Here is an 18627-nt window from a genome sequence, read left to right as displayed (position 1 = left end):
AATTTTTTTTTTTTTTTTTTTTTTTTAAATTTTCAACTCTTGGTTTTCTTTTATTGGTTTTCTGGTGAGTTCAAATATTGGCTTAAGTAACAGCATTCACATCTGTATACTCTTTACTTTTCCAAATTTCTTGTGATTGCCTAGTAGAGAAAATTGCCTTTCAACAATTTGATCAATTCATTGATAAGTTGTTTTTTATATGTTGTGGCCCCTAAAATAAGAGGAAAGATTTACCTCTAGAAGCCATTGCTATTTCTTTCTCACTTTCTTTTGCTTCAGCTAAACTGCTGTTTCTGAAAGTAAAGTCTATAAATGATACATATCCTAATTTTATGTGATGATTGTGAAATATCCTAGCAGAGACATACATAGACAGAAGCACTGTAAGATCTACGAATTTGCCTTCTAACAAGATCAAGGTGACTCTAAGGTATGATAAATCTGATAATCGTTTTTCTAGAATTCAGTGCTTCTCAGATTTTATTGAGCATATGAATTACTTAGAGATCTTGTTAAAATACAGAAACTCTTTTTAGTAGGTCTGGAGTGGGCCTTAGAGCCTATATTTCTAACAGTTCCTAGGTGACAGTGATAATCTCCAGAGCTTACTTTGAATCAACTGCCCTATGGGTAAGGCTTAGACAAACTACACTGTTGTTGGTTATGGACACAATTGCTGAGACAAAATGCCTTAGTGCCCTCACCATTGCTTATCGTTTTGGAAAATGTCTTCTGTGTTTATTGTGCTTATATATCCAGGAAGCAGAGAACTGATCCAATAGAAGAGATGTAGTCAGATAAGTTGTCTTACAATAAAACACATTGCAAGAAAAAGAAAGGATGAAATGGTGTTGGCTAACTGCATTACTTTCCATTGTATAAGAATGGAGGGTCTATTCCTATAATAGAATATTAGGTGATGAGAATATTAGGTGGACATAGGTCTCATAGTTTTATACTCATATCACAGTGATCCCATCACTTCATGGCAAATAGAAGGGGGAAAAGTGGAAGCAGTGACAGACTTTATTTTCTTGGGCTCGAAACTCTGTGAACCTTGACTGTAGCCATAAAATTAAAAGATGTGTTCCTTGAAAGCGATGACAAACCTAGACAGCATATTAAAAAGCAGAGACAACACTTTACTGACAGAGGTCTGTATAGTCAAAGCTTTGGTTTTTCCAGAAGTCATGTACGGATGTGAGAGTTGGACTGTGTAGAAGGCTGAATGTTGAAGAATTGATGCTTTTGAATTGTGGTATGGAGAAGACTCTTGAGGGTCCCTTGGAATGCAAGGAGATCAAACCAATCAATTCAAAAGGAAATCAACCCTGAATATTCATTGGAAGGACTGATTCTGAAGCTGAAGCTCCAGTACTTTGGCCACCTGATGGGAAGAGCCAACTCATTGGAAAAGACCCTGATCTTGGGAAAGATTAAAGGGAAAAGGAGAAGAGGGAAGCAGAGGATGAGATGGTTAGATAACATTACTGACCCAGTGGACATGAATTTGAGCAAACTCCAGGAGATAGTAAAGGACAGGGAAGCCTGGCATGCTACAGTCCATGAGGTCACAGAGAGTCATACACGATTTAGTGATTGAACGACAACAGTACCGTACCATGACATATCTGAAAATAGGTGCCAAACCTCTGACTACTGCTGAGCTTTTCCATTGGCCAGGGTTCACTGGGATCATCATTATGTCAAGGTGGCAAGGCCATTGACCACTTACACTCTCATCTATGAACTGTAGGATTTTTTCTCTTCTTTAATGAGAGGCAGAGACTTTGAGAAAATATTTGAGGTGGAACTAGATGAAGTCAGGAATCCTTCTAAGCTAAGATTGAGGAATGTACTGAGAGGGACCTTATTGAAAATTTAGAGAGAAGTTGACACAGCTATTGAGTCTGAATGATATGATGAGTAGATCCACTTAAAGAGTGTTGATATGATAGAGATGATAGAAGAACTGATACAAGAAATGATACAAGAACCCCTATGTTCATAGTGCATTATTCACAATAGCCAAGTCATGGAAATAACCTAAATGTCCATTGAAAGATAAATTGATAAAATTGTGGAATATGTATGTATATATGTATATATCGGAGAGGGCAATGGCACCCCACTCCAGTACTCTTGCCTGGAAAATCCCAAGGATGGAGGAGCCTGGTAGGCTGCAGTCCATGGGGTCGCTAAGAGTCAGACACGACTGAGTGACTTCGCTTTCACTTTTCACTTTGATGCATTGGAGAAGGAAATGGCAACCCACTCTAGTGTTCTTGCCTGGAGAATCCCAGGGACGGGGGAGCCTGGTGGCTGCTGTCTATGGGGTCACACAGAGTTGGACACCACTGAAGTGACTTAGCATAGCATATGTATATATATACACACAATGGAATATTGCTCAGTCATAAAAACATAATGAAACAATGCAAACTGAAGCAACATGGATTGACCTAGAGATTATCATACTAAGTGAAGTAAGTCAGAAAGAGAAAGACAAATATATGATATCACTTATATGTGGAATCTGAAAAGGACACAAATGAACTATATTTAAAACAGAAACAGAGTCATAGAGAACAAACTTGTGGTTGCCACAGGGGATAAGAGGTGGGGGAGGGATGGATTGGGTGTTTGGGATGGGCAGATGCAAATTATTATATACACAATGGATAAATACCAGGGTTCTACTGTAAAGTACAGAAAACCATATTCAATATACTGTGGTAAGCCATAATGGAAAAGAATAGAAAAAGTTGTATAACAATCACTTCGCTGTACAGCAGAAATTAATACAATGTTGTAAATCAACTATCAGTTCAGTTCAGTTCACTTTAGTCACTCAGTTGTGTCCGACTCTTTGTGACCCCATCAATCGCAGCAAGCCAGGCCTCCCTGTCCATCACCATCTTCCGGAGTTCACTCAAATCCATGTCCATCGAGTCGGTGATGCCATCCAGCCATCTCATCCTCTGCTGTCCCCTTTTCCTCCTGCCCCCAATCCCTCCCAGCATCAGAGTCTTTTCCAATGAGTCAACTCTTTGCATGAGGTGGCCAAAGTACTGGAGTTTCAGCTTTAGCATCATTCCTTCCAAAGAAATCCCAGGTTGATCTCCTTTAGGATGGACTGGTAGGATCTCCTTTAGGATGGATCCTTTAGGATCTCCTTGCAGTCCAAGGGACTCTCAAGAGTCTTCTCCAACACCACAGTTCAAAAGCATCAATTCTTCGGCGCTCAGCTTTCTTCACAGTCCAACTCTCACATCTATACATGACCACTGGAAAAACCGTAGCCTTGACTAGATGGACCTTTGTTGGTAAAGTAACATCTCTGCTTTTCAATATTCTATCTAGGTTGGTCATAACCTTTCTTCTAAGGAGTAGGCGTCTTTTAATTTCATGGCTGCAGTCACCATCTGCAATGATTTTGGAGCCCCCAAAAATAAAGTCTGACACTGTTTCCACTGTTTCTCCATCTATTTCCCTTGAAGTGATGGGACCAGATGCCATGATCTTAGTTTTATGAATGTTGAGCTTTAAGCCAACTTTTTCACTGTCCTCTTTCACTCTCAAGAGACTTTTTAGTTCCTCTTCACTTTCTGCCATAAGGGTGGTGTCGTCTGCATATCTGAGGTTATTGATATTTCTCCCAGCAATCTTGATTCCATTTTGTGCTTCATCCAGCCCAGCGTTTATTATGATGTACTCTGCATATAAGTTAAATAAGCAGGGTGACAATATACAGCCTTGATGTACTTCTTTTCCTATTTGGAACCAGTCTGTTGTTCCATGTCCAGTTCTAACTGTTGCTTCCTGACCTGCATACAGGTTTCTCAAGAGGCAGGTCAGATGGTCTGCTATTCCCATCTCTTTCAGAATTTTCCACAGTTTATTGTGATCCTCACAGTCAAAGGCTTTGGCATAGTCAGCAAGATAAATTTTTAAAGAAATGGTTGGTGGTAGCAGCAAGTCTTTACTAATGTAGAAGGGAGAAGATAAAGATAGGGATAGAAAGATGTAAGATTGATGGCCTTCCTAAAAGCTATTAGAGTTTGGAGAAGAAAGATATATTGCTAAGAGAACGAGCCAGGAAATATTTCTAGGAGAAAGAAGAGGTAAGTCAATAGCACTAAATGAGACAGAGTAGGCTGATAAGATAAAAATAATTTGATTCGGGCAATTCTTTAACTACCTTAGTGAGAGATCAGTTTAAAGAGGACTCTGCTTCAAGATGTGTGGGGATGAAAGTAAAATGTCAGTGGGCTGAGAAATTAATGGAAGGAGAACAAGAACACTTTAACAAACATGCTTCTCATTTTCAAAAAAAATATTCGCACTGACTAATAAAATCTAGACTCCTTTGCTCAGCTCTCAGAGCCTTTCAAAGTTTTATTCCACCACATCTGTCAACCTTGTTTTCTTTATCATTGATATACAGCTCCCTTCTCAAGTGAGAGTGGTCTCCTTACTGTCTAGAAAACACCATGTCCATTTTCACATTTCCGTGTTCATGCTATTATTCTGCATATCTGTTGCTTTTATGTTTTCTTTTTTTTTTTTTTTGCCTGCACAAAAGATATGCTTGCAAATTGTTAGAGAGGTAATGGGACTGTGTAGATCTTGAATGACTCTTGGGTGAAAGTTGGTATGGGATTAGACAGTGCCTGGTTAGGGTAAGAAGAGGCATTCCATTCAACCAAGAATTTCTACAGAATAATCATCTCTTAAAAGATTACCAAGAAGATGCCCTAGACATGTAAAAGTCTGTAAGCCATGTCTGCCCCAGACCCAGTCCCAGCCTCAATGTCAAACTTAAGCACAGAAGTTTATAGTCTCCAGGGCTCATTGGTATATGTCTTTATTATTTAGATCATCTTTTATGTTCCTCATTAAAGTTATAATTTTCTTCATACAATGTTCTATATTTTGTGTCATGGTTATCTTGGATAGTATCAATTTATGGTTATTGTGAATAGGGTATTTTAAACTAGATTTTTCACTGGTAATGTTGTTCTACTTGATTTGTATTGATGTCTAGTATTAGCCACAAATAGTTCTAATAGTTTTTCTTTTATTTTTTTGTATTTTCTTGATACCATCATAATCTCTATAAGTAATGACAATTTAGTATCTACCTTTATAATATTTATATCTGTCCTGCCTTTTTTCATATCTAAATTGTTGACTTTGTACTTTAACAAAACACTGAATAACAATGGGGAGAGTTAGCAATTATTTCTTTATTCTAAACTGATTAAGACATGAGCATTTTGGAGCCACCTAATTTTCCCTCTATTCTGTGCTGTTACATCCGTTTTACATTCTTCCACGTGTGAGTAAATGAGTTTGTTTTCTAAAAGAGGACTGAATTGATTTGTTGCATTTGAAAGTAATCACAGTTTTCTTAGGACCTTCCTGGTAATATTCCATGTTTTATTTTTTGGCACAAACATAACAGACACTTCATACAGACTTCCTATTATGAACATTACCTAAACTGTGCTTAATACAGTAATGAACCATGAGATAACAGAAAAATTGAAATCTGTCTGTCTTTACAGAAAAGGAACCACAATGTAGTCATTTTGATAGATTCATTTTCAGCTTGTGCTTCATCCAGCCCAGCACTTTGCGTACAAGTTAAATAAGCAAGTTGACAATATAGTGACTTAACATACTCCTTTCCAAATTTGGAACCAGTCCGTTGTTCCATGCCTGGTACTAACTGTTGCTTCTTGACCTGCATACAGATTTCTCAGGAGGCAGGTAAGGTGGTCTGGCATTCCCAGCTCTTTAAGAATTTTCCATAATTTGTTGTGATGCACACAGTCAAAGACTATATATAGCATAGTCAATGAAGCAGAAGTAGATGTTTTTCTAGAATTCTCTTGCTTTTTTTATGATCCAACAGATGTTGGCAATTTGATCTCTGGTCCCTCTGCCTTTTCTAAATCCATTTTGAATATCTGGAAGTTCTTGGTTCACATACTGTTGAAGCGTAGCTTGGAGAATTTGAAGCAGTGCTTTGCTAGTGTGTGAGATGAGTGTAATTGTGCAGTAGTTTGAGCATTCTTTGGCATTGCCTTTCTTTGGGATTGGAATGAAAACCGACCTTTTCCAGTCCTGTGGCCACTGCTGAGTTTTCCAAATTTGCTGGCATAATGAGTGCAGCACTTTCACATCATCACCCTTTAGAATTTGGAATAACTCAGCTGGAATTCCATCACCTTCACTAGCTTTGTCCGTAGTAATATTTCCTAAGATCCACTTGACTTCACACTCTAGGATATCTGGCTCTAGGTGAGAGATCACATCATTGTGCTTATCAGGGTCATTAAGATCTTTTTTGTATACTTCTGTGTATTTTTGCCACCTCTTAATATCTTCTGCCTCTGTTAGGTCCATACCATTTCTGTCCTTTATTGTGCCTATTTTTGCATGAAATGTCCCTCAGTATCTTTGATTTTCTTGAAGAGATCTCTAGTCTTTCCCATTCTGTTGTTTTCCTCTATTTCTTTGCACAGAGGAAGGCTTTCTTATCTTTCCTTGCTATTCTTTGGAACTCTGCATTCAGATGGATTTATCTTTCCTTTTGTCCTTTGCCTTTAGCTTCTCTTCTTTTCTCAGCTATCTGTAAGGCCTCCTCAGACAACCATTCTGCCTTTTTGCATTTCTTCTTCCTGGGGATGGTTTTGACCACCACCTCCTGTACAATGTTACAAACTTCTGTCCATAGTTGTTCAGACACTCTATCAGATCTGATCCCTTGAATCTGTTTCTCACTTCCACTGTATAATCATAAAGGATTTGATTTACGTCATACCTGAATGTTCTAGTGGTTTTCCCTACTTTCTTCAATTTAAATCGGAATTTGGCAATAAGGAGTTCATGATGTGAGCTACGGTCAGCTCCTGGTCTTGTTTTTGCTGACTGTATAGAGCTTCTCCATCTTCAGCTGCAAAGAATAGAATCATTTTGATTTCGGTATTGACCATCTGGTGGTGTCCCTGTGTTGAGTCATCTCTTGTGTTGTTGTAAGAGGGTGGTTGCTATGACCAGGGCATTCTCTTAACAAAACTCTGTTAGTCTTTGCTCTGCTTCATTGTGTACTCCAAGACCATACTTGCCTCTTACTGCAGGTATTTCTTGACTTCCTACTTTTGCATTCCAGTCCCCTATAATGAAAAGGGCATCTTTTTTGGTGTTAGTTCTAAAAGGTCTTCATTCAACTTCATTCAACTTCAGCTCCTTCAGCATTAGTGGTTAGGGCATAGACTTGGATTGCTGTGATATTGAATGGCTTGCCTTGGAGATGAACCGAGATCATTCTGTCCTTTTTGAGATTGCCACAAGTACTGCATTTTGGACTCTTCTGTTGAGTATGAAGGCTAATCCATTCCTTCTAAGGGATTGTTGGCCACAGTAGTAGTTATAATGGTCATCTGAATTAAATTTGCACATTCTGGTCCATTTTAATTCACTGATTCCTAAAATGTCAATGTTCACTCTTACTATCTCATGTTTGACCACTTCCAATTTACCTTGATTCATGGACTTAGCTTTCAGTTTCCTATGTAATATTGTTCTTTACAGCATCTGACTTTACTTCCATCCCAGTCACATCCACAACCGGTTGTTGTTTTCGCTTTGGCTCAGCCTCTTCACTCCTTCTTCAGCCGTTTCTCCTCTCTTTTCCAGTAGCATATTGGGCACCTACCTAGCTGGGAGTTCATCTTTCAGTGTCATATCTTTTATACATCAATGTGTTAGAGTAAATCCACATTAAGGAGAATGCTCTTGTCCCTAAGAAAATTGACTTTGGAGACATACTGTCTGTCTTCTGAAGGTTGCCTCTGTAAGTTGGGGCTTCCCTTGTAGCTCATATGGTAAAGAATCTGCCCACAATGCAGGAGACCTGGGTTTGATACATGGGTTGGGAAGATCCCCTGGAGAAGAGAATAGCTACCCACTTCAGTATTCCTGCCTGGGGAATTGCACAGACAGAGGTTACAGCCCTTGGGGTTGCAAAGAGCCAGACACAACTGAGTGACTAGCTCTTTCTGTAGGTGAACTGGAAAGACTATAAAGTGTGGCTGACTCCATATACGTTTTACAGTTAACTACCATTTTTGGGCAGTCTTATTCTTAATGATTTTATCTTTCTTTTTTTTAGCTAGTCTATGTGCTTAAATGTCCTTAGAGAGTCCTTCTTTAATTCTCTGTATCTAATTAATTAGCAATCAAAAGAAAGCTGAATATGATGGCTCCCATTTCTGTAGTAACCAGTAATGGTTCTACTTCATTCATCATCTTAGTTCATTTTTTTAATACTTTTTTTTTCCTTCTGGTATTATATCTTTCCCAATAAACTGACTAGACATTGATTGTGACTTGCCAAATCACTTTGCTTGCTCTGTAATTTGGAGTAAAGAGCAGAGACTAAAGCATTTAAAACTTTTCTATAGACTAGCTTTCTTGATAACTTCCAATAAAAGCTTTAGTTTGCTAAGCAGGATAGACACCTCAGTGCAAATAAACTACAACACCCACATTCCTATGAATCTGATAAAAATAATGCAGAGGTGTAGATGACTAGCTAAAGAGAATATGAAACAGTTGCATTCATTTCCCTCCCAGACTTCTCACTGACAGAAAATATTCAGAAGTCGATAGGAGATAAGGTTTAAAAGATATTAAAAGCTTTGTTAGCAGATTAAATTGCTCTAGATGTAGCACTAAAAGAAGTTTGGCAATTGAAATATGTATCCAAATTATGATACCTAGAAAAGGAGTGATAATGCAAATCTAGTTTCTATTCTGGAAATTTTCGCAGGTTAACCAAATGTTGAGACTGAGTCATTCAGGCTCTTCAGATCAAATTTACCACATTGTTTTTATAAGATGAAATCGGAAATAGCAATAATCTTCATTTAAAGCCTTTGGAAAGTGACATGTAAATCATGCATTTTGATGGTCCACCATTTATTAACTACTATTTCATCTCTGTCCTCATTTCTGAGCTCACTTGGGTACTGGTTTTCCTGACTGAAAGCTCAAAGGCATTTCCACCGTTTATTCTATTTTCTTTCCTCCCTGAAGCTAGGTACTCTAACCAGCACTGTATTTGTCAATCTGTGAAAGCAGAACCTCCAGTGGATTGAAAAATTTGAGCTACTTACAAGTCTGCTCTTCCTCCTTTATTCACATCCTTTTTTTTTTTCCCCCTGCAGGAGATAAATAGCTATTAATTTATAGGCTAATCCATATAATTCCACATTTTCCTTAAGATGAGGCTATGTGATATGTATTCATGATTTAATATACAAAGGATATTTTAAAATTATGAGATAATAATACACTATTTCTGGACAGTTATGCAGAGGAATTTTACAATTTTTTTTTTGTACTCAAGGTGACAACACTTGTCAACACAAGCAACAAAGGCCCATCCGGTAAAAAGAAAGGAAGGTCAAAGAAAGCCCATGTACTGGCTGCATCTGTAGAACAAGCCACTCAGAACTTTCTGGAAAAAGGTGAACAGATTGCTAAGGAGAGTCAAGATCTCAAAGAAGAACTGGTTGCTGCTGTTGAGGATGTACGCAAACAAGGTAGGAAGAATAATATTATTTTAGAGGGATGTATATGATGTTTAAACAGAGGATTTTTCTAGGAAAATAAGACTACTCTTAAATAAGACTACTCTTTTGAGTAGTCTTATTTTTTTTTGCCTCTATCTACACTTCTCATTTTTAATTTTGCTGGAATTAGATATTTAGGCAGGTAGAGATTTCTTTGTTGTGGCAGTTTAACACAGCTACAGACACTCCATGTCTGCTGTTGCTCTTCAAATTGTTTTCACCTAGCTAATGAAACCAGCCTCTCTTGTCAAACTTAGGTTTTGGGGAGGATAGGATGAGAAGCCTTTCTATTTATAAAGTCACTGAAAAGTCAAGATTTGATGGATGAAGGGAGGAGAAGAATACAGTATAATAAAATTATTATTGCTTTTGTATGATTCCAAAATTTCTATTTTCTGTTCATGGCTTTTCTCAAAAATCTCTCTATCTGGTTAACTGGCTACCAATTGATCAATTATATAGCTAGGAAGCTATCAATAATACTATTTATTTAGTATATTTAAAATTTTTAATTGTAAAATACACATAAAATATATTATTATAACCATTTTAAGTGTGTAGTTTGGTCATGTAAAGTATAATCATATGGTTGAGTCACTAATCTCCATAACTTTTTCACCTTGCAAAACTGAAATTCTATACCTATTAAACAACCTCCAAGTTTGCCTTCCCCCAAGCCACTGGCAATCACTATGTGAGTTTCTTTTTTGATGAGTTTTACTACTCTAGATGCATATAGGTGGAATCATAGCGTTTGTCTTATTGTGATTGGTTTATTTCAGTTAGTATAAGGTCCTCAAGGTTTATGCATATTGTGGCATATGTCAAAATGCCTTTCCTTTTTAGGGCTGGATATTATTTTATTGTATATTTATACTGTGTTTCATTTATCCATTCGTCTGTTGGTGGACATTTGTGTGCCTTTAACCTTTTGGCCATTGTGAATAATCCAGCTATGAGCATGGGTATACAAATATCTCTTTATCACCCTGCTTTCAATTATTTTGGATTTACATCCAGAGGTGATATTGCTAGATCATATAGTAGTTATCTTTTTAATTCTTTGAGGAACTTCTATACTGTTTTCCATAGCAGCCGTGCCATTTTATACTTCTACTAATAGTGCACAAGGGTTCCAGTTTCTCTATATCCTTGGCAACACTTGTGATTTTCTGTGATTTTTTTTTAATCTTATAGTAGTAATCACAGTGGATGTCAGATGATATCTCATTGTGATTTTGGTTTCCATTTCTCTAATGATTGGCTGTATTGAGCATTGTTTCATGTGCTTGTTGGCTATATTTATATCTTCCTTGAAGAAATGTTTATTTAAGCCCATTGCCTTGTTGTTGTAGAGTTATAAGAGTAGACCCTTTATCAGATATTGTTTTGCAAATATTTTCTCCCTTCCTATGGGCTACCTTTTCACTCTGTTGATTGTATCCTTTGATACACAGACATTTAAAATTGTGTTGTGGTCTTGTTTAGCAGCTTTAGTGGAAAATTCTAGGACACCATGAAATTAGAACAAACACCTACCTCCAGCCTCACCTCTGTCCTCTGTTTTCTGTCTAATAAATGCCACATTTTTTGTTATTCAGTCTCCCAGTCGTGTCCAACTCTGTGACACCATGGACTGCAGCACACTAGGCCTGCCTGTCCTTCATCATCTCCTGAAGTCTGCCCAAGTTCATGTCCATTGCATCGGTGATGCCATCTAGCCATCTCATCCTCTGCTGCCCTCTTCTCTTTTTGCCCTCAATCTTTCCTGGCATCGTGGACTTTTCCAATGAGTCAGCAGTTTGCATCAGATGACCAAAATACTGAAGCTTTCAGCTTCAACATCAGACCTTCCAACGAATATTCAGGGTTCATTTCCCTTAAGACTGACTGGTTTGATCTCCTTGTTGTCCAAGGGACTTTCAGGAGTCTTCTCCAGCACCACAGTTCCGAGGCATCAATTCTTTGGTGCTCTGCCTTCTTTATGGTCCAGCTCTCACAGCCACACGTGACCACTGGGAAAACCCTAGCCTTGACTATGTAGACCTTTGTCGGCAGAGTAAAGTCTCAGCTTTTCAATACACTGTCTAGGTTTGTCATCACTTTCTTGCCAAGAAGCGATCATCTTCTGATTTCATGGCCATTGTCATCATCTGCAGTGATGCCACATATATGTATTCACTTGCAGAAATCTTGATATCATGCTTGCTACTTCTGTCTCCTTCTAAACACAGTCTACCACAAAGACACATAGATTTTTTAACTCCTAGGTACCTCTTAAATTGACCAACTTCTGTTTTAGTTATTCAGAAGCACCGTGTTTTACCTTCTCCAGGGTCTTTATACATTCTGTCTTCTCTCTCATAGTTAAGAAAGACTCATTCTGCACATCCCAGCTCAAAGAACACCTTCCCAGGGAACCCGTCCCTGACACTACTGGGATACTCTTTCATGGATATTTCCTTGTCACTTTCCACTGGATAATATCATTTTTGTGAGGTGGCTTGATTGATAGCTTTGTTCTCTGCCACACTGGAAATTAATGAAGATAGAGAACACCCTGTGTCTCTTTTGCAACCATTGATTTGCAATGCTTAGCATTCATAAGACTTCAAGATTTGTTAAATAAATGAAGGAATAGATGATTGAGTGTTCTGTCACCTTTCTACTTGCAAACCAGCCACTTTTTCAATTTGCAGATGGATATTTGGTCCCTGGAAACACCAAACATCCTTCCGTACCAAATAATCATCCTTCTTCATACTGCCATGTGCTTCCTAGTCTCTTCTTCAACCTAAATGTTAATTTTATTTACATAACACTCATGTAAATTGCTACTTTAATTCGAAGTGTTAAATTTTACATATTTCATCTAATGTGGATGGAATATATTTATATATGTGTTTTAGCAACATGATAGCTTCCAAGTTTCTAAGTGCTATTGAAAACTGGTATTCCTTCTGAATTGCAGATGGACACTTGTGTTCATGCATCTGTAGCCTGGATACTTTCTTTTTCTTTTTTTAGGTTGACTGGGAGATAATAAATTTCACACATTTAAAGTGTGATAAGTTTTGATAAATTTGATAAGTTTTGACAGATGTCTACCATGAAACTATCACCACCGTCAATATAGTGAACCTCTCCTACTCCAGAGGGATTTTGTTAATTGGCCTCTAGGCTATTTTCTCAAAGATTTATCTGTCATCAGACAAGTTACATTTTCTCATTTAGTTCCCTTAACCACCCTTAAATTTCCTTTATTTTATCCTTAGAAGTTGGTTTTCACATCTTCTGTAGAAATTAATATTTTATATTTCTCAAAGCTTGTCTGAAATGCTGTTTTGGTGGCATAATATAATAACCAGCATAGTTTTTGGCCAGAATGTCCTAGGGATATTAGAGTGAGAAATTATAAAGTAATTAATTTAGGACAGCTTATCACTGTTGATATTCTAGAGAATATTATAAATTTCCATTATACTAGTGATTTCCTGTTACTGAGAAATTATGAATAAGGAATGATATTTATGTATCAAGCCCAGATGCGACATGTCCTTTTCTGAACAAGATCAAATTCAAGGAAATATTGTTATATTTACAAAATAAATTTTCCTGGAAAAATACTTTGAAATTATTTTTTCTGTTTCTCCTATCTTCAAATACTCTCAGGTATACTTCACATGTCTGTGGTGTGTATACTTTTCATCTCTGACAGCAGAGTCCTTGGGCCCTCCTTTCAGTTCTGTGCCCACAGGCTCTTTTTCTGCTTTCTGCTCCAACTTGGTTCTTTATTGTGTAACCCCCTAGCCTGTCTGGCTTTGCACAGATTTTCTGACTGACTATTACCCAGATTTTATTTACAAGTGAGAGGCTGAGTTGGCTTTGAGAGAAAGATGGGGAGCAAGGAGGATGAGGCAGCATGTGAGGACTAGGGTAGGAATATTTAGTCACTAAAACTTTGAAACTTAGGTATCTTCTCTTGGAGAAAGAAATGGAACTCACTCCAGTATTCTTCCCTGGGAAATCCCATGAACAGAGGAGCCCGGCAGACTACAGCCCATGGGGTCGCAAAAGAGTTGGACATAGTGACTAAACAACATCAACAACAAACAGTCTTTCCTTCCAGCATAGAAATCTCTTTCTAAATTCAAAAATTGTGAAAACACTTTCCTTCTTTAGTGTGGCTCTAGAATCCATACATGCTTACTTATTAAATGATATATACTTTAGGAATCGAATCTATTGTGTACAATTTTTTCTGTTGAATTGTTTTTGCTTCTTTAAATCAAATGGTGAAAAGCATTGTCACTTTTAAAAATATTTTCAGCCTGAGCTAAATGCCTGAAGTTTTAGTATAGTACATCTTCATTTTCATATTTTAAATATAGAATCATTTACTGTTATTCTTTCAAAGTTTCACAACACTCATGATTATAATTACTGTAATCTGGGAAGATTATATATGAAATTATCTATTTAACTATGTCATCATTGTATCTCATATAATTAAACTTTGTGTTGAAATTTGTAATCACTAAAAATATATATCTTTTAATCCTAAGCTGCATGTCAGATTTTTTTTAGGTGCTCAGTATGAGTGGTGATAATATTTTTGTGTGCTCAGTCAGTCACTCAGTCATGTCCGACTCTTTGTGACCCCATGAACTATAGCCTGCCAAACTCCTCTGCCCATGCAATTCTCCAAGCAAGAGTACTGGACTGGTAGGCAATATTTTTGCCCTAGAATATTTCAGTAGAAGATTTTCCTGTACTCTAAATTATAGACTGCAAAAGAAGTATATGAGGATCATTTCTATTAAAAATAAGTAATGAAAATAAATTATTTAAATATATATAAAAAAGAGAAATCATAGTCAAAGCCTAGAATACTGATATTTTAGACTTGGATAAAAATGGGATATTTTAGGTAAAGATGTTTGGTCAAGGGGGTGTGTGTGTGTGTGTGTGTGTGTGTGCGTGCGCATGTGTGTGTCTGTTTATCATAGATATAGTATTATATACTATAATATAATATATTATAATATATATTATATATATAATATAATATTATCTTCCTAATTTAAGTTTAAACTTCACCAGGATATGTATATTTCTTTTTGTTCTTAAAGAACCTGGCATGATGCTCCAGCACATGACAAGTTATATTCAAAGAGATTTTTATGTGAAGTTAGCAGAGCATTGAATGTTTGATTAATATATCTGACTTCCAGTGTTATTTTGGCCATTGACTACACAATTTAAGTTAAATCACCAAACTTGTTTCAGCCTTAGTGTCTCCAGTTTTCAAAAAGAGGTAATAATTGTTGTTTTGGCCTCACTGGCTTGTTTTACATAATGAAGACACAAAAGATTTTTGAAAAATTAAATTTTACATAAATGTCAGACAAAATTTATTCTTTATAATTTATGAAATCAATCTGTACTCCTTAAGACAATAGCTGGCTTTCCTATTAATAAACAATGCTAGACCAAGGATCTTAGAGAATTGAATCAGGGTCTTGCAGTCTCTCTGAAGAGGACTGCATAACTCATTGTGGCTTAGAATTGGTAGTCATTGTAAGTGGTCTTAGCAAACCATGATTGGATAGTTGTATAACCCATGTATTATGCATAAGGATTGCGGAGGCAGTTATCTCAATCAGGTCTTCATATTGAAGCTCTGGCCAGCTTTGGGACAGAGAATGTCAAAACATTTTAAATGTTTACCACCATACTCTGGACTGAAAACTCTAGTTTTTAAGCTATGGGCTAATCTTATTGTTTAGTCACTGAGTTGTGTCAGACTCCTTTGCAAACCCATGGACTATAGCCCGCCAGGGTCCTCTGTCTATGGGATTCCCCAGGCTAGAATGCTGGAGTGGGTTGCCGTTTCCTTCACCAGGAGGTGTTAATCTAGGGGTTCTCATTTTTTTAGTGAATATTAGAATGATTTGGAAGGATTTTGAACTTCCTGATGTCCAGGCCTCAGACCTTATCATTTAAGTCAGGAACTCTGGGGTGGAACCCAAATCTTGAGATTTTTAAAGCTCCCCATATGATTTCATTGTGCGACCAATTTGAAAAGAAATGGACTAATATTCTTCTTGCTTATCAGCCCCACCTGATGACTCATTAGTGTATGTTAGCAATTGTTTCACTTTAGGGAGCTGAGGGCAATCAGTCATTTTATAAGATTAATGAGCTTGTAGCTTACATAAAGTTAGATAGGGGGAACTGATATAGCAGAAACAGCCTGGCATTCAATATTTAGATGTTGTGGATAAGCATAACTCTATACCAAAAGATGTTTTACCTAGTTTGGCATTCTGTAGGCACTCAGGGAATATGTGTTGAGTGTCTACTAGGGAGCTAAATCTATAAGACAGTCAGCATTTTCAACTCCAGCATCAGTCCTTCCAATGAATATTCAGGGTCGATTTCCTTTAGAATTGACTGGTTTGATCTCCTACAGTCCAAGGGATTTTCTCAATAGCCTTCTCCAACAGCCCAGTTTGAAAGCATCGATTCTTCAGTGCTTAGCCTTCTTTATGGGCCAACTCTCACATCTGTACGTGACTACTGGAAGAACCATAGCTTTGACTAGACAGACCTTTGTTGGCAAAGTCATGTCTTTGCTTTTTAATATGTGGTTTAGGTTTGTCATAGATTTTCTTCTAAGGGGCAAACATCTTTTAATTTCATGGCTGCAATCACCATCTGCAGTGATTTTGGAGCCCAAGAAAATAAAGTCTGTCACTGTTTCCAATTTTTCTGCTTCTTTTTGCCATGAAATGATGAGACTGGATGTCATGATCTTAGTTTTTGAATGTTGAATTTTAAGCCAGATTTTTCACTCTCCTCTTTCACTTGCATTTAGAGGTTCTTTAGTTCCTCTTTGCTTTCTGCCATAAGGGTGGTGTCATCTGCATATCTGAGGTTATTAATATTTCTCCGGGCTATCTTCATCCCAGTTTGTGATTCATCCAGCCCAGCATTTTGAATGATGTACTCTGCATATAAGTTAAATAAGCAGGGTAACAATATATTGCTTTGACATACTCCTTTCCCAGTTTTGAAAGAACCTGTTGTTCCATGTCCAGTTCTAACTGTTGCTTCTTGACCTTTCTACAGGATTTTCAGGAGGTAGGTAAAGTAGTCTGATATTCCCATCTCTTTAAGAACTCTCCACAGTTTGTTGTGATCCACACAGTCAAAGGCTTTGGCATCATCAATGAAGCAGAAATAGATGTTTTTCCTGATTTCCCCTGCTTCCTCCATGACCCAACAAATGTTGGAAATTTGATCTCTGATTCCTCTGCCTTTTCTAAATCCATCTTGTACATCTGGGAGTTCTCTGTTCATATATGGTCGAAGCCTAGCTTGAAGGATTTTGAGCATTACCTTGCTAACATGTGAAATGAACACAATTTTAAAAGGTAAAGATATACAAATGACATTCATATTTGGGAGATAGCTACAGAAATCCTGATTTGATGAGAATTTTCATATTCAGGCATAATTAGAAATATAATAAGATGGTGGATATGGACCAGATTAGGAAAAGTTCAGGAACTAGGTGACATATAGACACATGATAAAAGAGAAACAAGAAGGCAGTTAGAAGGTTGGTTTGTACCCATTTAAGTGATATTTCAGAAAGATTTGTTTGGCAACTTCATGAAAAGTTGACTAAGTCATAGAAAGACAGGACTCAGATTGCTTAGGCATTATTGTAACATTTCAGAGAAAACCAAACAGAAGGAGAAATACTTTGAGTGTCTGGGATTGGAGTGATGGTCATGGGAATAGAAATAAGAACCAAAATATTATAGACATGGCAAAAAAGAATAAAAGATTTGGCACTTGTTGAAGGGAAGAGACAAAAGTCAACATTTATTCCATGTTTTTGGCCTTAGAAAACCTAATTGTAATATGTTAAGAGATGATAGTTGAGGAAAGAGGACCAATTTGATTTTAAACATCGGTGGATAAAGGGAACTGCCTAGCAGATGGTTAATGCTATGGAAATGAAACTTTCAGTTCAGTTCAGTTCAGTTGCTCAGTCGTGTCCAACTCTCTGCCACCCTATGGACTGCAGCACGCCAGGCTTCCCTATCCATCACCAACTCCCAGAGCTTGCTCAAACTCATGTCTATCGAGTCGGTGATGCCATCCAATCATCTCATCCTCTGTCGCCTCCTCCTCCTGCCTTCAGTCTTTCCCAGCATCAGGGTCTTTTCTAAGGAGTTGGCTCTTTGCATCAAGTGGCCAAAGTACAGGAGCTTCAGCTTCAGCATCAGTCCTTCCAAAGAATATTCAGGACTGATCTCCTTTAGGATGGACTGGTTGATCTCCTTTCAAGGAGACACTCAAGAGTCTTCTCCAATACCACAGTTCAAAAGCATCAATTCTTTGGCGCTCAGCTTTCTTTATGGTCCAACTCTCACATCCCTGCAAGAATACTGGAAAAACCATAGCTCTGACCATATGGACTTTTGTTGGCAAATTAATGTCTCTGTTTTTTAATATGCTGTCTAGGTTTGTCATAGCTCTTCTTTCAAGGAGCAAGTGTCTTTTAACTTCATGGCTGCAGTCACCATCTGCAGTGGTTTTGGAGCCCCCTCAAAATAAAGTCTCACACTGTTTCCCTTATTTCCCCATCTATTTGCTATGAAGTGATGGGACTGGATTCTGTGAACTTAGTTTTCTGAATGTTGAGTTTTTTTTTTAATTTTATTTTATTTAACTTTACAATATTGTATTGGTTTTGCCGTATATCAAAATGAATCTGCCACAGGTATACATGTGTTCCCCATCCTGAACCCTCTTCCCTCCTCCCTCCCCCTACCATCCCTCTGGGTCGTCCCAGTGCACCAGCCCCAAGCATCCAGTATCGTGCATCAAACCTGGACTGGCGACTCATTTCATATATGATATTATACATGTTTCAATGCCATTCTCCCAAATCATCTCACCC

The 18627-nt window shown here is 37.5% G+C and overlaps 1 protein-coding gene across 3 annotated transcripts in view; it reads left to right on the top strand.

The window, feature by feature from the left end:
* Nucleotides 1-18627, top strand: part of CTNNA2 (catenin (cadherin-associated protein), alpha 2) — a 1195405-nt gene that overhangs the window by 121746 nt on the left and 1055032 nt on the right. For all 3 annotated transcript variants that reach the window (XM_010863262.1, XM_010863261.1, XM_010863260.1), the window contains exon 2: nucleotides 9422-9617. In XM_010863262.1, the coding sequence (XP_010861564.1) occupies nucleotides 9422-9617 (196 nt within the window). The remainder of the gene's footprint in view (nucleotides 1-9421; nucleotides 9618-18627) is intronic.

Source organism: Bison bison, unplaced genomic scaffold, assembly GCF_000754665.1.
Source record: "Bison bison bison isolate TAMUID 2011002044 unplaced genomic scaffold, Bison_UMD1.0 scf7180017864489, whole genome shotgun sequence".
In the NCBI taxonomy this organism is placed as follows: Eukaryota; Metazoa; Chordata; class Mammalia; order Artiodactyla; family Bovidae; genus Bison; species Bison bison.
Note: the sequence above shows the minus strand (reverse complement) of the source record. Positions and strands in the feature narration are given on the sequence as shown.